A 24,411-nucleotide genomic window follows, 5' to 3' on the forward strand; every position below is an offset into this window, starting at 1 on the left:
CCCAGAGACACCACAATGATTCATTATTTAGTGACGGAACTAAAAAGACTAAACAGAACCCCCCCCCCCCCCCCCCCCCCCGATATACGAACTAAAAGAGAAAAACAGACCCCCGACGATCGGTTAAAAGCAGCAGGTGACCATCCTATCGACCACATCCGCCTCTGACATCGGCCGGCAGACATTCATTATGGTGGTCTTTTCCTTAACATTTCAGCACATGCCTTCTTCGAAACATCGGTTTGGTCCCTACAGGAAAAATTTTTTGGAGTAGGCCAAATACACCGATTACAAAGTGTGCGACTTGATAGTTTTTTCCAAATTTATGAACTGTTACTTTGATGGACTGTTACCTTGATGGACTGTTACTACCTGCAACATGTAGGTAACAGTCCTTTTTGGGCTGTCGGTCTCCAGTCTTAACTGCCGGATGAGAGGCTGAATGTTCCCAGCCTCAGTAGCTTCCAAATTTGGAATAGGGTGATTGGGAGTCCCATAGGGCGGCGCACAATTGGCCCTACGTCGTCCGAGTTTGGCCGGGCCATCATTGTAAATAAGAATTTGTTCTTAACTGACTTGCCTAGTTATATCAAGGTAAATAAAATACATGACTTTCTACCTGGTCAAAAGTTCGGCCTAAATAGGGAATAGGGTGGTATTTGGGACGTGGATTCAGAACAGCAGCTAGGGGAACCCTGTCTGGAACTTAGGGAGAGTCCCTGTCCGCACCAATGATGTCATGTGGCCCACTCCCCACACACACATACAAACAAACACAGAAAGGACTTACACTTTACTGCCTCTCTGACCCACAGAGTTGCACACCCAGTGGGCGATGACATTTTAGTGAACGTGTTAGCTACTTCATTTGCGTCTATCCGACACGTTGCTTTCTGCATTAAAGTGGAGAGATAACCATGACTCATCTCTATGCAGGATGTGTGTCATTCAAGGTCTCGATAACATTTACTATCTTAGGGGACTCTAACATTCAGCTAGCCAAGGAAAAATGTATTAACTTGTTTTAGATGTCTTTGGGGGTGTATACAGTTGAAGTCAGAAGTTTATATACACTTAGGTTGGAGTCATTAAAACTAATTTTTCAACCGCTCCAAAAATTTATGTAAACAAACTATAGTTTTGGCAAGTCGGTTAGGACATCACCCACAATTCCAGTGGGTCAGAAGTTTACATACACTAAGTTGACTGTGCCTTTAAACAGCTTGGAAAATTCCAGAAAATTATGTCATGGCTTTAGAAGCTTCTGTTAGGCTAATTGACATAATTTGAGTCAATTGGGAGTGTACCTGTGATGTATTGCAAGGCCTACCTTCAAACTCAGTGCCTCTTGGCTTGACATCATGGGAAAATCAATAGAAATCAGCCAAGACCTCAGAAAAACAATGTAGACCTCCACAAGTGGTCATCTTGGGAGCAATTTCCAAACGCCTGAAGGTACCACGTTCATCTGTACAAACATAGTACGCAAGTATAAACACCATGGGACCACGCAGTCGTCATACCGCTCAGGAAGGAGACGCATTCTGTCTACTAGAGATGAACGTAATTTGTGCGAAAAGTGCAAATCAATCCCAGAAACAGCACCAAAGGACCTTGTGAAATGCTGGAGGAAACGGTTACAAAAGTATCCTATATTGACATAACCTGAAAGGCCGCTCAGCAAGGAAGAAGCCACTGCTCCAAAACTGCCATAAAATAAGCCAGACTACGGTTTGCAACTGCACATGGGGACAAATATCGTACTTTTTGGAGAAATTTTCTGGTCTGATGAAACAAAAATAGAACTGTTTGGCCATAATGACCATCGTTATGCTTGGAGGAAAAAGGGGGAGGCCTGCAAGCCAAAGAACACCATCCCAACCGTGAAGCACGGGGATGGCAGCATCATGTTGTGGGGGTGCTTTGCTGCAGGAGGGACTGATGCACTTCACAAAATAGATGGCATCACGAGGCAGGAAAATTATGTGGATATATTGAAGCAACATCTCAAGACATCTGTCAGGAAGTTAAAGCTTGGTCGCAAATGGGTCTTCCAAATGGACAATGACCCCAAGCATACTTCCAAAGTTGTGGCAAAATGGCTTCAGGACAACAAAGTCAAGGTATTGGAGTGCCATCACAAAGCCCTGACCTCAAACCTATAGAAAATGTGTGGGCAGAACTGAAAAAGCGTTGCGAGCAAGGAGGCCTACAAACCTGACTCAGTTCCACCAGCTCTGTCAGGAGGAATGGGCCAAAATTCACCCAATTTATTGTGGGAAGCTTGTGGAAGGCTAACTGAAACATTTGACCCAAGTTAAACAATTTAAAGGGAATGCTACCATATACAAATTGAGTGTATGTAAACTTCTGACCCACTGGGAATGTGATGAAAGAAATAAAAGCTGAAATAAATCTTTCACTCTACTATTATTCTGACATTTCACATTCTTAAAATAAAGTGGTGATCCTAACTGACCTAAGACAGGGAATTTTTACTCTGATTAAATGTCAGGAATTGTGAAAAACTGAGTTTAAATGTATTTTGCTAAGGTGTACGTAAACTTCCGACTTCAACTGTTATGGGGATATTCTGATATTGCTGGAGTGTGTATAGCCAGGGTTATGTTCAGTTAGCACGGAATGGGAGAAAACTTTTTGAAACGGAGGAAGTCCCATCTATACTTGTCCAACAATCGAACCCAATACTTTCAAAATCGTTTTGCCCACTGAACTAGAAAACTTGAGTACCCCAACAACTGGAACAATGTGTTTCCATCATGAACGAAAATAAGTGAAGGAATTACCTCCGAGTTCCTTCACGTTTAGAATGGCATTCTGGAATGGAACAGCTTTGATGCTAAAAACCTAGAAAACAGAATGACATGTAAAGCTTCACACAGAGATATGGCAGACCTTGCTTAATAAGAGGCAAGAGAAGGTATTCAGCACGTCTTCAACACATGTAGGCCTAAAGCACATGTATGAGTTGTGAAAGGCTTATAATTCTGTTCTTCAGCAGGTAGGGAAAATGTCTGAAGCTCACCACTTAACTAATGAAGCTTAAATGTTTCAGTGCATGGTATACTTGAACGCTGTACTGCAACAAAAAAAAAAGTGATATAGGCCTAACTGTGTAAAGAGCATTTGGACTTGAAAAGTGATTTCTTCTTGGTGAAGCGAGTCTCACCCGTAGTTGGCCCGATGTTGCCTGTGGCTTCACTGCAGAGTCTGGACAGTAGACTGGTCTTCCCCGAGCCTGTGAGTCCAATACACACCAGGTCATACTCTGGTCTGGGAGAGGGTGGTCCTTTACAGCACAGTGTCCTGAAACACTGGAGGTAGAAGAGAGAAAGGATGAAGAGAAGAGGGACACAGAGTGAAAGAGAGAGTGGGAAAGAGAGATAAAAAGATAGTGAAGATGGGGTGGAGGGGTGGAGAGAAGGGCTGCAGAGTTAGAGTAATAACAGGTCTGATGGCCAGAGCTAGAGCAGAGCTAGAGTATCTGTGGAATCTGTGTTTTCGTGTTTGGATTCTACACCCACTGATCTACTCTTGGACCGAGTACGCCACTCGCCAATCTGGAGATGTCGGGCAGGATCACATCTGTTAACGCCATCTGTTTCCAGCCAAAGATCATGTCAGATCTGGAGAGGAGAGGAAAAAAAGAAGAAGAAAAAGTCCTCTCTCCTCTCCTTTCATTTCAATTCTGTGACACACGCAATCCTGTGACACACCACACGTCTTTGAACTTAATAGCCAGTGTGCTAAGAGAGGAGCATTGAGGTACCATAGTATTAGTACAGGATGTTGTGAGTGAATGTGAACTTCCAGATGTGTTATGCAACATGGTCCAAGTCATTGAGGGACTGTTTCTCCGTCAACATGGAAGATCAAAGAATCCTCAATAGGGCCTCCTATTGAAACCTCCTATTGAAACCAGGGAAGCTGGTCATGGTCTCACACACACAGTCTCACACACAGTAAGGGCCCCATGGTGGTTATGTCATGTTTCTACACAACAAGCAATGTGCACCCGGTCTCTGGTCCGTTTAGTAGAAACAGATCCCAGGTCCCTCACCTTTATCTGGTGCTGATAAAGGAATGACATGGGTCTGTCAGCTAAGCAGAGTCTGCTGCTCATAGAAGAAACATCACATGTAAAACTGTAAGCTCAGCTCGAACCAGTAGCATGCGCTGCTCTATATAACAATAGCCCACTGATCTCCCCTGCGGAAGGAGATAAGACAAGACAAGCCTTTCATGTTGCACAGGTGTTGCACCGGTAAACATGTTCCTCATTGGTACCAATTACAGACCTGTGTGTGTAGCCTAGCAGAGTCTGAAATAGCAGCTTAAAACAAATTGATCTTAACATTACATACACAGGAACAGAAAAAAAGGTAGGTCAGGTTGAGATTTAGAAAGTCGACATCGGTATACCATTCTCAGACTATGAGTGATACAGCACAGACTCAGGGACAGTGTACTCCACCCATTGACTACTACACCATACATGGGAAGAGACTGCCTTCTGGTGGTGATGATAGGCACTGTGGCAGCATACACTGAGTATACAAAACATTAGGAAACACTTGATCTTTCCATGACATAGACTGACCAGGTGAATCCAGGTAAAAACTATGATCCCTTATTGATGTCACCTGTTTAAATCCACTTCAATCAGCGTAGATGAAGGGAGGAGACAGGTTATAGAAGGATTTTTAAGCCTTGAGACATGGATTGTGTATGTGTGCCATTCAGAGGGAGAATGGACAAGACAGAAATCGAAGTGTCTGTGAACGAGGTCTGGTAGGTGCCAGGTGCACCGGTTTGTGTCAAGAACTGCAACACTGCTGTTTTAATAATTTTTAATACTTAATATTAGGGAGCTAATCCTAATATGTAGTATACTCAGTGATTAGTGCTTTTTCCTCACATCACTATTATGAGATGGGTGATGGCAGGACCATCTGGCACATAATCTCCTAAATATGCCATGTTTCTAAAGTAGTTCTAAATAAGATGGCAGGCTGCTCAGCTCTCATGACGTAGGACTAAATCACCTTTGTACAAAGCAGACACGAGATGGTTGACAATACTACCGTTTTCAGAAACAAATAAAACTAAAATTCAAAACTAGACAAATTCTGATCCTCAACTACCCGGAATTAGTTAAAAAGTCCATCTTGTGAATTTGTTCATTATTTCAACTCCACCACCAGGTGGCATGTGCCAGCAAGTTCCTTCACTACTGCCCATGTAATTTTTCGCTTTCTCTGACGGAGAATTTCAATAGCCTACAAGATTAGATGACCAAGCTCCACTAGCCCAATACCAGACTGGTCATTCTTTGCCTTGATGACAGCTTTGCACACTTTTGGCATTCCTCAACTAGCTTCACATGGAATGCTTTTCCAACAGTCTTGAAGGAGTTCCCACATTGCTGAGGACTTGTTGGGCTCTTTCCTTCACTCGGAGGTCCAACTCATCCCAAACCATCTATATTGGGTTGAGGTCGGGTGTTGTGGACGCCAGGTCATCTGATGCAGCACTCCATCACTCTACTTCTTGGTCAAATAGCCCTTACACAGCCTGGAGATGTGATGGGTCATTGTCCTGTTGAAAAATACATTATAGTACCACTAAGCGCAAACAGATGGGATGGCATATTGCTGCAGAGAATGCTGAATTCTTCAGAATTCAAAATAAATCAGACAGTGTCACCAGCAAAGCACACCAGCACACCTCCTCCTCCTCCATGCTTCACGGTGGGAACCACACATGCAGAGATCATCCGTTCACCTACTCTGCGTCTCAAAAAGACACAGCGGTCGGAACCAAAAGTTCAAATTTGGACTCAGACCTAAGGACAGATTTCTACCGCGTCTAATGTCCATCGCTTGTGTTTCCTGTCCCAAGCAAGTATCTTATTATTATTGGTGTCCTTTAGTAGTGGTTACTTTGAAGCAATTTGACCATGAAGGCCTGATTCATGCAGTCTCCTCTGAACAGTTGATGTTGAGATGTGTTTGTTACTTGAACTCTGTGAAGCATTATTTGCGCTGCAATTTCGAGGCTGGTAACTAATGAACTTATCCTCTACAGCAGAGATAACTCTGGGTCTTCCTTTCCTGTGGCGGTCCTCCTGAGAGCCAGTTTCATCATACCGCTTGATGGTTTTTGCGACTGCACTTGAAGAAACGTTCAAAGTTCTTAAAATGTTCCAGATTGACCTTCATGTCTTAAAGTAAAGTAATGGACTGTCTTTATCTTTGGTATTTGAGCTGTCTTTGCCATAATATGGACTTGGTCTTTTAATAAATAGGGCTATCTTCTGTATACACCCCTACCTTGTCACAACACAATTGATTGGCTCATACGCATTAAGGAAATAAATTCCACAAATGAATGTTTAACAAGGCACACCTGTTTATTGACATGCATTCCAGGTCACTACCTCTGAAGCTGTTGAGAGAGAATGCCAAAAGTGTGCAAAGCTGTCATCAAGGCAAAGGGTGGCTACTTTGAAGAATCTCAAATCTAAAAAATATTTTGATTTGTTTAACACTTTTTTGGTTAATACATGATTTCATGTGTAATTTCATAGTTTTGATGTCTTCACTATTATTTTACAATGTAGAACATAGTAAAAATAAAGAAAAACCCTGGAATGAGTAGGTGTCCAAACTTTGGACTGGTACTGTATTTGTTTACATCCCTGTTAGTGAGCGTTTTCCCTTTTATTTTTTATTTCACCTTTACTTAACCAGGTAGGCTAGTTGAGAACAAGTTCTCATTTACAACTGCGACCTGGCCAAGATAAAGCAAAGCAGTTCGACACATACAACAACACAGAGTTACACATCCTTTGCCAAGATAATCTATCCACCGGATTAAAGAGCATGATCATTACAAAGGTGCACCTTGTGCTGGGGACAATAAAAGGCCACTCCAAAATGTGCAGTTTTGTCACAACACAATGCCAGTGTGCAATTGGCATGCTGACTGCAGGAATGTTCATTTCTCTACCATAAGCCAACGTCATTTTAGAGAACTGGCAGTATGTCCAACCAGCCTCACAACCGCAGACCACATGTATGGTGTTGCTGGGCGAGCGGTTTGCTGATGTCAACTTTGTGAACAGAGAGCACCATGGTGGAGGTGGGGTTATAGTATTAGCAGGCAATGAACACAATTGCATTTTATCAAGACAATTTGAATAGAAAATAATACATGAAGAGATCCTGAGGCCCATTGTGAGCCCATTTTTTAAGGTATCTGTGACCAGATGCATATATGTATTCCCAGTTATGTTGAAATCCATAGATTAGGGCCTAATGAATTTATTTCAATTGACTGATTTCCTCATATGAACTCAGTCAAATGAAATTGTTGCTTATTGCGTTTATTTATTTTTGTTCAGTATACATTTAACTAACAGATAGTTAATCCAGAGATTCTTACCTCTGCCTGGATTGCAGTCTCGTCCAGAGCATCATGCATTTGTAGTTTTTTTGATTGCCACATTAGCAGTTAATTAGCATTTCATTTTGGGGGGTAAATACAGGCAAATATATTGATAAAAGTCCCCCTGTCCTAGGGATTTACACGATTATCAAAAGCCTACACAAAACACAGCCCTTATTGTAAGTGTTTCTAAAAATAAAATAAACTATGGGAAAAATAAAAATGTCCTGTTTGATAGCTAGGTTTTATGGGTAATATGACTCATTCTGTGGTAGTCTATTCAAGTCAGGACTGAGAGACATTTGAGCATACCAATGAGTTTACCAGTCAAATGACCAGGGTGAGGTTCAGAAACCCTTCCCAGCTAGCACATTGTTGTTCATTGGAAGTTGTGGGAATGTACGTTTTTGGTTCTGGGAATGAAGCCCTAAGTTTCCTTACAGTTAAAACTTTTTGGGAATGTACATTTTGTGATTTTTCTATGGTTCTCTGAAAGTTTTCTGTGAAGGTTTATTAAAAGTTCTGACAACAGAAATGATAGGTTATTTGAGGGTAATTAAATAACGTTCTGAGAACATTTCAATAAGACTAATAAAACAGTGCTAACTTAGTTTGGGTTAACTGTTTGAACTCCAAGCACAGATAGGACACATGGAAATTAAATTTGCTTAGGCATTAATCATGGAAACACATGTTTTTTTATTGTGGCATATAATCTTCTGCTCTTTATCAATGGAATTAGTCCACTGTGCCACCAGAAGCTAGCATGCCCTGTTTTTTTAACACAAACAAACTGTTCATTTTAGTTTATTCAAACAGACATTTTCAAAGGAATCAAGCACTCATTAAGATCAGTTAACAAGATATACGATAGAGTTTTGTTGATGCTGAGAATTAAATGTATATGTTTTAAAATAACATTCTTAGAAAGTTCATTGAATGTTACCAATGTTGTGGTTTTAATGGAAAGTTTAAATTGAACCATGAAGAAACCTGTAGAAAGCGTTATGCTGAAGTACAACAATTCCAACAGAAGAACGTTGTTTCTTAATGTTCTGGGAACAATTTGAGAACATTACTTTAAATAGAACCATGAGGAAACCAGTAGGAAACTTTATGGGAAAGTTGTACTATATAACAATAGGACAACAATGATCTCCCCCAAACTCTAAGAAAACATATGGTTCTCAGAACGTTATTGTGTAGCTGGGTTCTATGGATTATATATCATGACTCAACACAACAAGCTCTTCGATATTTGGTGCATGTGCTGGCCACATTCAGTCAGTGTTTAGACTGGAGTAAATAACATCATTTTGGAAACATTTAAATTTGTCAGGAAGTGCTGCAGCACCTTCAACAACCCTACCTCCCACGGCTGTGTCTCTTCCTAATTCTTAGCTGCTGCTTGCTGTGACATGAGAGAGCCATATCTAGCCTATTCTTAGCTGCTCTGAAAATCCCTCAGAAAGAAGGAAATGGAGGAGTGTGAGATTACTCCATGTCATCGGCACGGATGACACCAGGCTATGTTATGGAAGCATTTTTTACCTCCTCACTGACAGAAAACGCTGCCTTGAGGACAGACAGCGACCATACTGCAGGCAGGGACTGAGCTCTCACAAGATCGGTTAAAAGCAGCAGGTGACCATCCTATCGACCACATCCGCCTCTGACATCGGCCGGCAGACATTCATTATGGTGGGTCTTTTCCTTAACATTTCAGCACATGCCTTCTTCGAAACATCGGTTTGGTCCCTACAGGAAATTTTTTTTGGAGTAGGCCAAATACACCGATTACAAAGTGTGCGACTTTGATAGTTTTTTCCAAATTTATGAACTGTTACTTTGATGGACTGTTACCTTGATGGACTGTTACTACCTGCAACATGTAGGTAACAGTCCTTTTTGGGCTGTCGGTCTCCAGCTCTTAACTGCCGGATGAGAGGCTGAATGTTCCCAGCCTCAGGTAGCTTCCAAATTGGGAATAGGGTGATTGGGAGTCCCATAGGGCGGCGCACAATTGGCCCTACGTCGTCCGAGTTTGGCCGGGCCATCATTGTAAATAAGAATTTGTTCTTAACTGACTTGCCTAGTTATATCAAGGTTAAATAAAATACATGACTTTCTACCTGGTCAAAAGTACGGCTCTAAATAGGGAATAGGGTGGTATTTGGGACGTGGATTCAGAACAGCAGCTAGGGGAACCCTGTCTGGAACTTAGGGAGAGTCCCTGTCCGCACCAATGATGTCATGTGGCCCACTCCCCACACACACATACAAACAAACACAGAAAGGACTTACACTTTACTGCCTCTCTGACCCACAGAGTTGCACACCCAGTGGGCGAGTGACATTTTAGTGAACGTGTTAGCTACTTCATTTGCGTCTATCCGACACGTTGCTTTCTGCATTAAAGTGGAGAGATAACGATGACTCATCTCTATGCAGGATGTGTGTCATTCAAGGTCTCGATAACATTTACTATCTTAGGGGACTCTAACATTCAGCTAGCCAAGGAAAAATGTATTAACATTGTTTTAGATGTCTTTGGGGTTTGTATACAGTTGAAGTCAGAAGTTTATATACACTTAGGTTGGAGTCATTAAAACTAATTTTTCAACCGCTCCAAAAATTTATTGTAAACAAACTATAGTTTTGGCAAGTCGGTTAGGACATCTACCCACAATTCCAGTGGGTCAGAAGTTTACATACACTAAGTTGACTGTGCCTTTAAACAGCTTGGAAAATTCCAGAAAATTATGTCATGGCTTTAGAAGCTTCTGTTAGGCTAATTGACATAATTTGAGTCAATTGGAGGTGTACCTGTGGATGTATTGCAAGGCCTACCTTCAAACTCAGTGCCTCTTGGCTGATCATCATGGGAAAATCAATAGAAATCAGCCAAGACCTCAGAAAAACAATTGTAGACCTCACAAGTCTGGTTCATCCTTGGGAGCAATTTCCAACGCCTGAAGGTACCACGTTCATCTGTACAAACAATAGTACGCAAGTATAAACACCATGGGACCACGCAGTCGTCATACCGCTCAGGAAGGAGACGCATTCTGTCTACTAGAGATGAACGTAATTTGGTGCGAAAGTGCAAATCAATCCCAGAACAGCACCAAAGGACCTTGTGAAGATGCTGGAGGAAACGGTTACAAAAGTATCCTATATTGACATAACCTGAAAGGCCGCTCAGCAAGGAAGAACCACTGCTCCAAAACTGCCATAAAATAAGCCAGACTACGGTTTGCAACTGCACATGGGGACAAATATCGTACTTTTTGGAGAAATTTCCTCTGGTCTGATGAAACAAAAATGAACTGTTTGGCCATAATGACCATCGTTATGCTTGGAGGAAAGGGGGAGGCCTGCAAGCCAAAGAACACCATCCCAACCGTGAAGCACGGGGATGGCAGCATCATGTTGTGGGGGTGCTTTGCTGCAGGAGGGACTGATGCACTTCACAAAATAGATGGCATCACGAGGCAGGAAAATTATGTGGATATATTGAAGCAACATCTCAAGACATCTGTCAGGAAGTTAAAGCTTGGTCGCAAATGGGTCTTCCAAATGGACAATGACCCAAGCATACTTCCAAAGTTGTGGCAAAATGGCTTCAGGACAACAAAGTCAAGGTATTGGAGTGGCCATCACAAAGCCTGACCTCAAACCTATAGAAAATGTGTGGGCAGAACTGAAAAAGCTGTGCGAGCAAGGAGGCCTACAAACCTGACTCAGTTCCACCAGCTCTGTCAGGAGGAATGGGCCAAAATTCACCCAATTTATTGTGGGGAACTTGTGGAAGGCTAACTGAAACATTTGACCCAAGTTAAACAATTTAAAGGGAATGCTACCATATACAAATTGAGTGTATGYAAACTTCTGACCCACTGGGAATGTGATGAAAGAAATAAAAGCTGAAATAAATCTTTCACTCTACTATTATTCTGACATTTCACATTCTTAAAATAAAGTGGTGATCCTAACTGACCTAAGACAGGGAATTTTTACTCTGATTAAATGTCAGGAATTGTGAAAAACTGAGTTTAAATGTATTTGGCTAAGGTGTACGTAAACTTCCGACTTCAACTGTATATGGGGATATTCTGATATTGCTGGAGTGTGTATAGCCAGGGTTATGTTCAGTTAGCACGGAATGGGAGAAAACTTTTTGAAACGGAGGAAGTCCCATCTATACTTGTCCAACAATACGACCCAATACTTTTCAAAATCGTTTTGCCCACTGAACTAGAAAACTTGAGTACCCCAACAACTGGAACAATGTGTTTCCATCATGAACGAAAATAAGTGAAGGAATTACCTCCGAGTTCCTTCACGTTTAGAATGGCATTCTGGAATGGAACAGCTTTGATGCTAAAACCTAGAAAACAGAATGACATGTAAAGCTTCACACAGAGATATGGCAGACCTTGCTTAATAAGAGGCAAGAGAAAGGTATTCAGCACGTCTTCAACACATGTAGGCCTAAAGCACATGTATGAGTTGTGAAAGGCTTATAATTCTGTTCTTTCAGCAGGTAGGGAAAATGTCTGAAGGCTCACCACTTAACTAATGAAGCTTAAATGTTTCAGTGCATGGTATACTTGAACGCTGTACTGCAACAAAAAAAAAGTGATATAGGCCTAACTGTGTAAAGAGCATTTGGACTTGAAAAGTGATTTCTTCTGGTGAAGCGAGTCTCACCCGTAGTTGGCCCGATGTTGCCTGTGGCTTCACTGCAGAGTCTGGACAGTAGACTGGTCTTCCCCGAGCCTGTGAGTCCAATACACACCAGGTCATACTCTGGTCTGGGAGAGGGTGGTCCTTTACAGCACAGTGTCCTGAAACACTGGAGGTAGAAGAGAGAAATGGATGAAGAGAAGAGGGACACAGAGTGAAAGAGAGAGTGGGAAAGAGAGATAAAAAGATAGTGAAGATGGGGTGGAGGGGTGGAGAGAAGGGCTGCAGAGTTAGAGTAATAACAGGTCTGATGGCCAGAGCTAGAGCAGAGCTAGAGTATCTGTGGAATCTGTGTTTTCGTGTTTGGATTCTACACCCACTGATCTACTCTGTGACCGAGTACGCCACTCGCCACTCTGGAGATGTCGGGCAGGATCACATCTGTTAACGCCATCTGTTTCCAGCCAAAGATCATGTCAGATCTGGAGAGGAGAGGAAAAAAAGAAGAAGAAAAAGTCCTCTCTCCTCTTCGCTTTCATTTCAATTCTGTGACACACGCAATCCTGTGACACACCACACGTCTTTGAACTTATATAGCCAGTGTGCTAAGAGAGGATGCATTGAGGTACCATAGTATTAGTACAGGATGTTGTGAGTGAATGTGAACYTCCAGATGTGTTATGCAACATGGTCCAAGTCATTGAGGGACTGTTTCTCCGTCAACATGGAAGATCAAAGAATCCTCAATAGGGGCCTCCTATTGAAACCTCCTATTGAAACCAGGGAAGCTGGTCATGGTCTCACACACACAGTCTCACACACAGTAAGGGCCCCATGGTGGTTATGTCATGTTTCTACACAACAAGCAATGTGCACCCGGTCTCTGGTCCGTTTAGTAGAAACAGATCCCAGGTCCCTCACCTTTATCTGGGTGCTGATAAAGGAAATGACATGGGTCTGGTCAGCTAAGCAGAGTCTGCTGCTCATAGAAGAAACATCACATGTAAAACTGTAAGCTCAGCTCGAACCAGTAGCATGCGCTGCTCTATATAAACAATAGCCCACTGATCTCCCCTGCGGAAGGAGATAAGACAAGACAAGCCTTTCATGTTGCACAGGTGTTGCACCGGATAAACATGTTCCTCATTGGTACCAATTACAGACCTGTGTGTGTAGCCTAGCAGAGTCTGAAATAGCAGCTTAAACAAATTGATCTTAACATTACATACACAGGAACAGAAAAAAAGGTAGGTCAGGTTGAGATTTAGAAAGTCGACATCGGTATACCATTCTCAGACTATGAGTGATAACAGCACAGACTCAGGGACAGTGTACTCCACCCATTGACTACTACACCATTACATGGGAAGAGACTGCCTTCTGGTGGTGATGATAGGCACTGTGGCAGCATACACTGAGTATACAAAACATTAGGAACACTTGATCTTTCCATGACATAGACTGACCAGGTGAATCCAGGTAAAAACTATGATCCCTTATTGATGTCACCTGTTAAATCCACTTCAATCAGCGTAGATGAAGGGGAGGAGACAGGTTATAGAAGGATTTTTAAGCCTTGAGACATGGATTGTGTATGTGTGCCATTCAGAGGGAGAATGGACAAGACAGAAGATCGAAGTGTCTGTGAACGAGGTCTGGTAGGTGCCAGGTGCACCGGTTTGTGTCAAGAACTGCAACACTGCTGTTTTAATAATTTTTAATACTTAATATTAGGAAGCTAATCCTAATATGTAGTATACTCAGTGTATAGTGCTTTTTCCTCACATCACTATTATGAGATGGGTGATGGCAGGACCAGTCTGGCACATAATCTCCTAAATATGCCATGTTTCTAAAGTAGTTCTAAATAAGATGGCAGGCTGCTCAGCTCTCATGACGTAGGACTAAATCACCTTGTTACAAAGCAGACACGAGATGGTTGACAATACTACCGTTTTCAGAACAAATAAAACTAAAAATTCAAAACTAGACAAATTCTGATCCTCAACTACCCGGAATTAGTTAAAAAGTCCATCTTGTGAATTTGTTCATTATTTCAACTCCACCACCAGGTGGCATGTGCCAGCAAGTTCCTTCACTACTGCCCATGTCAATTTTTTCGCTTTCTCTGACGGAGAATTTCAATAGCCTACAAGATTAGATGACCAAGCTCCACTAGCCCAATACCAGACTGGTCATTCTTTGCCTTGATGACAGCTTTGCACACTTTTGGCATTCTCTCAACTAGCTTCACATGGAATGCTTTTCCAACAGTCTTGAAGGAGTTCCCACATATGCTGAGGACTTGTTGGCTGCTTTTCCTTCACTCGGAGGTCCAACTCATCCCAAACCATCTATATTGGGTTGAGGTCGGGTGATTGTGGACGCCAGGTCATCTGATGCAGCACTCCATCACTCTACTTCTTGGTCAAATAGCCCTTACACAGCCTGGAGATGTGATGGGTCATTGTCCTGTTGAAAAATACATTATAGTACCACTAAGCGCAAACCAGATGGGATGGCATATTGCTGCAGAGAATGCTGAATTCTTCAGAATTCAAAATAAATCAGACAGTGTCACCAGCAAAGCACACCAGCACACCTCCTCCTCCTCCATGCTTCACGGTGGGAACCACACATGCAGAGATCATCCGTTCACCTACTCTGCGTCTCAAAAAGACACAGCGGTCGGAACCAAAAGTCTCAAATTTGGACTCAGACCTAAGGACAGATTTCTACCGGTCTAATGTCCATCGCTTGTGTTTCCTGTCCCAAGCAAGTATCTTATTATTATTGGTGTCCTTTAGTAGTGGTTACTTTGAAGCAATTTGACCATGAAGGCCTGATTCATGCAGTCTCCTCTGAACAGTTGATGTTGAGATGTGTTTGTTACTTGAACTCTGTGAAGCATTTATTTGCGCTGCAATTTCTGAGGCTGGTAACTAATGAACTTATCCTCTACAGCAGAGATAACTCTGGGTCTTCCTTTCCTGTGGCGGTCCTCCTGAGAGCCAGTTTCATCATACCGCTTGATGGTTTTTGCGACTGCACTTGAAGAAACGTTCAAAGTTCTTAAAATGTTCCAGATTGACCTTCATGTCTTAAAGTAAAGTAATGGACTGTCATTTATCTTTGGTATTTGAGCTGTTCTTGCCATAATATGGACTTGGTCTTTTAATAAATAGGGCTATCTTCTGTATACCACCCCTACCTTGTCACAACACAATTGATTGGCTCATACGCATTAAGGAAATAAATTCCACAAATGAATGTTTAACAAGGCACACCTGTTAATTGACATGCATTCCAGGTCACTACCTCTGGAAGCTGGTTGAGAGAATGCCAAAAGTGTGCAAAGCTGTCATCAAGGCAAAGGGTGGCTACTTTGAAGAATCTCAAATCTAAAAAATATTTTGATTTGTTTAACACTTTTTTGGTTAATACATGATTTCATGTGTAATTTCATAGTTTTGATGTCTTCACTATTATTTTACAATGTAGAACATAGTAAAAATAAAGAAAAACCCTGGAATGAGTAGGTGTCCAAACTTTGGACTGGTACTGTATTTGTTTACATCCCTGTTAGTGAGCGTTTCTCCTTTTATTTTTTATTTCACCTTTACTTAACCAGGTAGGCTAGTTGAGAACAAGTTCTCATTTACAACTGCGACCTGGCCAAGATAAAGCAAAGCAGTTCGACACATACAACAACACAGAGTTACACATCCTTTGCCAAGATAATCTATCCACCGGATTAAAGAGCATGATCATTACAAAGGTGCACCTTGTGCTGGGGACAATAAAAAGGCCACTCCAAAATGTGCAGTTTTGTCACAACACAATGCCAGTGTGCAATTGGCATGCTGACTGCAGGAATGTTCATTTCTCTACCATAAGCCAACGTCATTTTAGAGAACTTGGCAGTATGTCCAACCAGCCTCACAACCGCAGACCACATGTATGGTGTTGCGTGGGCGAGCGGTTTGCTGATGTCAACTTTGTGAACAGAGAGCACCATGGTGGAGGTGGGGTTATAGTATTAGCAGGCAATGAACACAATTGCATTTTATCAATGACAATTTGAATAGAAAATAATACCATGAAGAGATCCTGAGGCCCATTGTGAGCCCCATTTTTTAAAGGTATCTGTGACCAGATGCATATATGTATTCCCAGTTATGTGAAATCCATAGATTAGGGCCTAATGAATTTATTTCAATTGACTGATTTCCTCATATGAACTCAGTCAAATGAAATTGTTGCTTATTGCGTTTATATTTTTGTTCAGTATACATTTAACTAACAGATAGTTAATCCAGAGATTCTTACCTCTGCCTGGATTTGGCAGTCTCGTCCAGAGCATCATGGCATTTGTAGTTTTTTATGATTGCCACATTAGCAGTTAATTAGCATTTCATTTTGGGGGGGTAAATACAGGCAAATATATTGATAAAAGTCCCCCTGTCCTAGGGATTTACACGATTATCAAAAGCCTACACAAAACACAGCCCTTATTGTAAGTGTTTCTAAAAATAAAAAATAACTATGGGAAAAATAAAAATGTCCTGTTTGATAGCTAGGTTTTATGGGTAATATGACTCATTCTGTGGTAGTCTATTCAAGTCAGGACTGAGAGACATTTTGAGCATACCAATGAGTTTACCAGTCAAATGACCAGGGTGAGGTTCAGAAACCCTTCCCAGCTAGCACATTTGGTTCATTGGAAGTTGTGGGAATGTACGTTTTTGGTTCTGGGAATGAAGCCATAAGTTTCCTTACAGTTAAAACTTTTTGGGAATGTACATTTTTGTGATTTTTCTATGGTTCTCTGAAAGTTTTCCTGGAAGGTTTTATTAAAAGTTCTGACAACAGAAATGATAGGTTATTTGAGGGTAATTAAATAACGTTCTGAGAACATTTCAATAAGACTTAATAAACAGTGCTAACTTAGTTTGGGTTAACTGTTTTGAACTCCAAGCACAGATAGGACACATGGAAATTAATTTGCTTAGGCATTAATCATGGAAACACATTTGTTTTTTTATTGTGGCATATAATCTTCTGCTCTTTATCAATGGAATTAGTCCACTGTGCCACCAGGAAGCTAGCATGCCCTGTTTTTTTAACACAAACAAACTGTTCATTTTAGTTTATTCAAACAGACATTTTCAAAGGAATCAAGCACTCATTAAGATCAGTTAACAAGATATACGATAGAGTTTTGTTGATGCTGAGAATTAAATGTATATGTTTTAAAATAACATTCTTAGAAAGTTCATTGAATGTTACCAATGTTGTGGTTTTTATGGAAAGTTTAAATTGAACCATGAAGAAACCTGTAGAAAGCGTTATGCTGAAGTACAACAATTCCAACAGAAGAACGTTGTTTCTTAATGTTCTGGGAACAATTTGAGAACATTACTTTAAATAGAACCATGAGGAAACCAGTAGGAAACTTTATGGGAAAGTTGTATACTATATAACAATAGGACAACAATGATCTCCCCAAACTCTAAGAAAACATATGGTTCTCAGAACGTTATGTGTTAGCTGGGTTCTATGGATTATATATCTATGACCTCAACACAACAAGCTCTTCGATATTTGGTGCATGTGCTGGCCACATTCAGTCAGTGTTTAGACTGGAGTAAATACATCATTTTGGAAACATTTAAATTTGTCAGGAAGTGCTGCAGCACCTTCAACAACCCTACCTCCCACGGCTGTGTCTCTGTCCTATTCTTAGCTGGCTGCTTGCTGTGACATGAGAGAGCCATATCTAGCCTATTCTTAGCTGGCTCTGAAAATCCCTCAGAAAGAAGGAAATGGAGGAGTGTGAGATTACTTCCATGTCATCGGCACGGATGACACCAGGCTATGTTATGGAAGCATTTTTACCTCCTCACTGACAGAAAAACGCTGCCTTGAGGACAGACAGCGACCATACTGCAGGCAGGGACTGAGCTCTCCAAAACTTCATAATCAACATCAAAACAGACCTAGCTCATAAAATCTGTTTAGGCCTAACATTGGGTTTTAAAGTTAGTTTTTTTTGTCCTATGCAATCAAGTTTCTCTTAAACTTTGTTTTTAGGAACTATGACATTGCAGTTGTAAAATGAAATGCTACCCATCCCATGTCCTCATTTGCAGCTAGTGTCTTAAGAAATCAGTGCCATGCCAAGACAAACAGAAATGGACTTTGTTCTTTAGTTATTAAATACTGACACCTTGCTGGTTAGGTTGAACCTAAGACTGCTGAACAATTAATCAAATTACACCCATCTATGCATAGTCACTTTACCCCTACCTACATGTATAAATTACCTCAACTAATCTGTACCCCCGCACATTGACTCGGTACCGGTATCCCCTGTATAGCCTTGTTATTGTTATTTTATTGTGTTACTTTTTATTTTATATTTAGTCAATATTTTCTTAACTCTATTTCTTGAACTGCATTGTTGGTTAAGGGCTCGTAAGCATTTCACGGTAAGGTTGTATCTGTTGTATTCGGCGCATGTGACAAATAACATTTGATTTGATTTTAATACAGCAAAGCCAGACTTAGGCTCACTCTTGTAGTGGCTGGTGGGTCATTTTCTACACCCGCCCACACACCCTCTGAATGTGGAAGATACTGTACCTTTGTCCGATATATTACCCAATAAACTTCCTTATCATGTAAAGATGTGTTCGCTTTGTGTTGATAGAAAAGATAGCAGGTGAAGAAGGTTTCAGTTTGCCTCATTAATAACGCACTACATGTTTACCACTGAACAAACACCACACATTGCAGGTAGGGGAAGAGCATCACTGAGTCAGAACTAGCCTGGCGCCGTACTGTCTGTGCTGTAGCAGACAACTATTCATAATACATCATGGAGTTTGTTGTTTGGTTTGTCGATGAACCATAGACTGCAATGAGTGAACAAAGAGAGGTGTTGGCTAGATACTGAAGCAGAAACAGACTGGACCACTAATGCAAAACTAAGGGTGTAGAATCACAACAGGAAGTTGCCCACTGTGACCGAGGTACCCCCTATTCTGGTCACCATGGTGGGCAGCGCCAAGCCAAGGCCAGAGAACCCGGCCTGCTGGACAGGACAGGGGGAACAACAGGAAACAGGCACGGGACTGTGAATTGGAAGTTGAAAAGAAAGAGTGGGACAAACAACTAAACTGAGGAAGTGCACAATTGGGCTTGAAAACAATAAAAAGACGACACAAATCTAACCACATGGAAAACCATACCAGAGATGGATAAAGCACTTCAACCTATACTGGGTCTAGATCCTTCTGGTCTTCTGTCAATGGACACATCATCAATATTAATCTATAGCCTTTAGAATCTTTACGAGAAAGAAGCCTTTCTTTCTCACCTGCCTGAAAGAGAGGATATCTCAGAGATACCCTACCCCAAGACAATCAGGAAGTCTGTACAGTACTACGCAATCTCACCCAAGAGACATGGAGAAGTGTACATGAGTACATTAGCCCACATTACTCCTCTCAGTAATCTCTCTCTCTCTCCACACAGTGGTAAAGTAGAGTGCTAATGCAACAGAGAGCAGGAGGGATTTGTTTCATATTTCAGGAGGTTAGGACTCTGCTAAGAGCTAAGCTGTGAGGTGGTCCCCTGCTGTCCACAGCCCAGAGGCCGACTGTTTGGTTTGGCAGAGAAAGCTAGTGTGCGACCCAAATGGAACTCTAGGTGGCCCGGGTCAAAAATAGTGCACTATATATATAGGGAATAGGATGCCATTTGGGATGCAACCCTACAGTGCGTTTTTCTCCCTGGCCCTGCATTCAGACTGTCTAAGCTAAGGCTGAAGGCTCAGTGCCTGCTAATCTATGATCGTAATACAAATTCCAACCAAAACACACAGAATGCTGTTCATGAGAGGGTAAATCTTGAGCTAAATCTGAAGCTCATCAGATGAGTAAATCAGAAGCTGTTCACGACATGGGTTGGATTAACCTTCGATTAAGTCTCAAATATYCTTATGAATGTAATGACCAGTCAGTATGGGATTCAGGCTACCTCCTCCACCCAACTCTCTCCCACAGCCACACAAGTCCGGTAAACATGGCTACCTCCACCCTGGTTAGTGGCACAGATCACTGAGAAACACAAAGCGGACATCAATCAATCTTAACTCAAAACGGACCATTCAGATCGGCCCATTCCAACCCAGTAAGGTCACACGTTCCCACATCGTTTTTCTCTAATTGCCTCCTGTTTGGGCGGTTCGTAGCCTAATGGTTAAGGGCGTTGGGCCAGTAACCGAATGGTCACTGGTTTGAACCCAGAGCCCACTTGGGGAAAAATCAGCCAATGTGCCCTCGAGAAAGGCACTTAACCCTAATTGCTCCTGTAAGTCGCTCTGGATAAGAGTATCTGCTAAATGGCTAAAATGTTCATGTAAAAATGTTAAGGCCCTCGTTTCCCAGAAGGCCTTAGGGGTGGTTGCCATGGCGGTAATAAAGGCATGGTCATTCTCAGCTGAACAACTGAACTGTGGGTTATTCCCCTAGGCGAGGTGAAATGACCGACTGGCCGGGGTGCCATATCCTGCTTTATCAAAGTGAGGAAGTGCATTGAGCCGGGTGGAGCCCAGTAGCCTATATTCAACATTCTCCCCCAGTCCAAACATCACCACTCCACTGAACCACCAACTGTAGGTTGCTAGATGGACCATACCACTGAGCCTAGGCCCTAACAGGGGTTGGGATTTGAGACCACAGGCTTAAATATTTCCCACCATTTCAAGCTCCGACTGACAGTTTAAGCCTTTCCCTGCTGAATTCCCTGCTGTATCGCGATGTTGTTGTTACATCGTAGACCTAGTGGCCTACTGTAGCCTATGTGTCCGGTCTCTGAGTAGCCCACCATCTGTTTGTTCCAGTTCATTGAGCACAGATCTCTGAGGCTGTTGAATTAAGATGTCTGACCTCTATAGCAAAGTGCTGGTGATCCCATTTCCCCTCCGGAGGAGGACAGGTAGAACAACGCTATTTTAAACACCATTAGCACGCCAACTAAAGACCAAAGTGCTCTAATGACAGACATTAACACCCACAGCCACGAGCCCTGGCGACTCAACCAAATCTGGGCCCTATTTATCACAAAGCCTAGGCCTAGCTAACCAGAGCCACATTCAAAACCAATCAAACATATCTGCTGAAAAGTGTAGCCTAAACTAAGCAGCCAGTGTACTGTAATAACAGTATAACAGATATATTTCCCATCTGAAGGCTTGCTGATAGGTCAACATCTCTCATAGGTCAACATCTCTCATAGGTCAACTGGCCAAGGAACATCTGATAACTACTGAGTCCAGTCTAAGCACAACATCTAAGATATTTCCACACTGACGTTGGTTGGATTTCATGTCACAATGCAACCTCATACTGAACATATACAGACCAGCCCTGCAAACTACCACACTCATATTACTCTAGCTCCTCCAACACAAATCTAAGATTAAATCACTAGCAGTAGAATGCAGCATCATCTCCTGACTCCTAAGACCAAATCACCAGCAGTAGAATAAGGCATTGTCTCCTGGATCCTGGACTTCGTGATGCGCTGCTCCCAGGTGGTAAGGGTAGGTAACAACACATCCGTCACGATGATCCTCAACACAGGGGCCCCTCAGGGGTGCGTGCTCAGTCCCCTCCTGTACTCCCTGTTAACTCATGACTGCACGGCCAGTCACGACTCCAACACCATCATTAAGTTTGCCGATGACAACAGTGGTAGGCCTGATCACCGACAATGACGAGACAGCCTATAGGGAGGAGGTCAGAGACCTGGCCATGTGGTGCCAGGACAACAACCTCTCCCTCAATGTGATCAAGACAAAGGAGATGATTGTGGACTACAGGAAAAAGAGGACCGAGCACGCCCCCATTCTCAGTGACGTGGCTGCAGTGGAGCAGGTTGAGAGCTTCAAGTTCCTTGGTGTCCACATCACCAACAAACTAACATAGTCCAAGCACACCAAGACAGTCGTGAAGAGGCCACGACAAAACCTATTCCCCCTCAGGAGACTGAAAAGATTTGGCATGGGTCTTCAGATCTTCAAAAGGTTCTACAGCTGTACCATCGAGAGCATCTTGACTGGTTGCATCACTGCCTGGTATGGCAACTGCTCGGCCTCCCACTACAAGGCACTACACAGGGTAGTGCGTACGGCCCAGTACATCACTGGGGCCAAGCTTCCTGCCATCCAGGACCTCTATACAAGGCGGTGTCAGAGGAAGGCCCTAAAAATTGTCAGACTCCAGCCACCCTAGTCATAGACTGTTCTCTCTGCTACCGCACGGGAAGCGGTACCGGAGCGCCAAGTCTAGGTCCAAGAGTCTTGTAAACAGCTTCTACCCTCAAGCCATAAGACTCCTGAATAGCTAATCAAATGGCTACCCAGACTATTTGCATTACCCCCCCCCCCTCCTCGCCCCCTCTTTTACACCGCTGCTACTCTCTGTTATCATCTATGCATAGTAACGTTAATAACTCTATGTACATGTACACTACCGTTCAAAAGTTTGGGGTCACTTAGAAATGTCCTTGTTTTTGACAGAAAAGCACATTTTTGGTCCATTAAAATAACATAAAATTGATCAAAAATACAGTGTAGACATTGTTAATGTTGTAAATGACTATTGTAGCTGGAAACGGATGATTTTTTATGGAATATCTACATAGGCCCATTATCAGCAACCATCACTCCTGTGTTCCAATGGCACGTTGTGTTAGCTAATCCAAGTTTATCATTTTAAAAGGCTAATTGATCATTAGAAAACCCTTTTGCAATTACGTTATCACAGCTAAAAACTGTTGTTCTGATTAAAGAAGCAATAAAACTGGCCTTCTTTAGACTAGTTCAGTATCTGGAGTATCAGCATTTGTGGGTTCGATTACAGGCTCAAAATGGCCGGAAACAAAGAACTTTCTTCTGAAAGTTCTCAAGTTCTCAACATAAGTAAGCATTTCACTGTAAGGTCTACCTACACCTGTTGTATTCGGCGCATGTAACTAATACAATTTGATTTGATTCCTAAGGTCAAATCACCAGCAGTAGAATGTAACATTGTCTCCTGACTCCTAAGATCAAAACATTCTTCCCTAGCACAGCTGAAATGTCAGAGTTCAGGTAGCTTCCGCATCCCATGTCCTTGAGCAAAACATTCCAAACTCCTGCCATTCCTGAAGATAAACATGCCTCCGCACACCTGTTTCGAGTTGCCTTCTGGAATCCTGCCTACCTGCCTGGAGGCAGAGGGTGAGATGCCATGGAGCAGAGGTTGGTCTCTGCCTCACCCCAAACTGCTCTCTCTAGTTACAGTATAAGGCAAGTATAATCACCTATACCCCTCAAACTCAACTCTGGACCTCAAAGCCAGTTCCACTGCATTTTTTTCCATTGTTCCCCTCTAATTAGGGACTGATTTAGACCTGGGACACCAGGTGTGTGAAATTAATGATCAGGAAGAAGAGGAAACCAGTAGGCTCCGGACTTCGTGGGGTCAGAGTTGAGTACCCCAGACCTATACAATCAACACATACGTCAAGGGTGGGGCAGAAGGAAAGAGGCCATATACTGTATGATCCAACGAAGCCAATCACACTAACTTATAAACTGACATGAGACTTATCGTCAACGTACCAACAGACAGGACAGGAGAAAGGGAGAGACTTATCATCAACGTACCAACAGACAGGACAGGAGAAAGGGAGGAAGATACGTTCAAAGCTATTATGTTTAAGACGCATGTTATTGTCCTTACCGTATAGGCGGCAATCCTGCAAATGCATAGGGTGAGATGCATGCACTCAGACATTGTCCACGGCTAAAGACGCGCTTTCCTCAACAACCAACGAGTCACTGACAGCAACAGACAGAGGACAGTCAGAGAGAAAGACCAAACAGAGACCGACAGAGCAGCAGGAGGAAAGGGAGAGGACTCTAGTCAGAGTTATGATCCAACGAAGCCAATCAGCAGCTCTCAGAAACTTCATCTGGGAAATAGAGGCTAGAGAGAGAGTATAGGAGAGACAGGACATCTGTTCACACTCATTTAGATCAAACGACAGTTACGACACTGGTGGTGCAGCAGAGAAGGCAAGGGCCAGTATGGCTGCTAGGCTGTCTGATCTATAAAGGGTTGGACTACCGGATCACAGACAATTGCTCCATTTCCCTGTCAGACATCCATGTCTAGTTTGAGGATCAAAAAGGTCCTC

The 24,411-nt window shown here is 42.4% G+C and overlaps 2 protein-coding genes across 2 annotated transcripts in view; both read right to left on the reverse strand.

Annotated features, from left to right (window-relative positions):
• Positions 1-9,827, reverse strand: part of LOC139029547 (ADP-ribosylation factor-like protein 15) — a 54,419-nt gene extending 44,592 nt beyond the window's left edge. Inside the window, exons 1-4 of the mRNA XM_070449763.1 lie at positions 9,775-9,827; positions 3,546-3,647; positions 3,191-3,335; positions 2,808-2,868 (exon numbers count right to left, since the gene is read on the reverse strand). Coding sequence (XP_070305864.1) covers positions 2,808-2,868; positions 3,191-3,335; positions 3,546-3,647; positions 9,775-9,827 — 361 coding nt within the window. The remainder of the gene's footprint in view (positions 1-2,807; positions 2,869-3,190; positions 3,336-3,545; positions 3,648-9,774) is intronic.
• A 22-nt stretch (positions 9,828-9,849) lies between these two features.
• On the reverse strand, positions 9,850-24,082 carry LOC111981014 (ADP-ribosylation factor-like protein 15). The gene is made up of 4 exons (XM_070449764.1): positions 23,955-24,082; positions 12,184-12,328; positions 11,801-11,860; positions 9,850-9,878 (listed from the first exon to the last, which is right to left on the reverse strand). The coding sequence occupies exons 1-4, from the start codon at positions 24,006-24,008 to the stop codon at positions 9,850-9,852; spliced, it is 288 nt and encodes a 95-aa protein (XP_070305865.1). The 5' UTR covers positions 24,009-24,082.
• Positions 24,083-24,411: the final 329 nt, after the last annotated feature.

This window comes from Salvelinus sp. IW2-2015, linkage group LG20, assembly GCF_002910315.2.
Source record: "Salvelinus sp. IW2-2015 linkage group LG20, ASM291031v2, whole genome shotgun sequence".
Lineage (NCBI taxonomy): Eukaryota > Metazoa > Chordata > Actinopteri > Salmoniformes > Salmonidae > Salvelinus > Salvelinus sp. IW2-2015.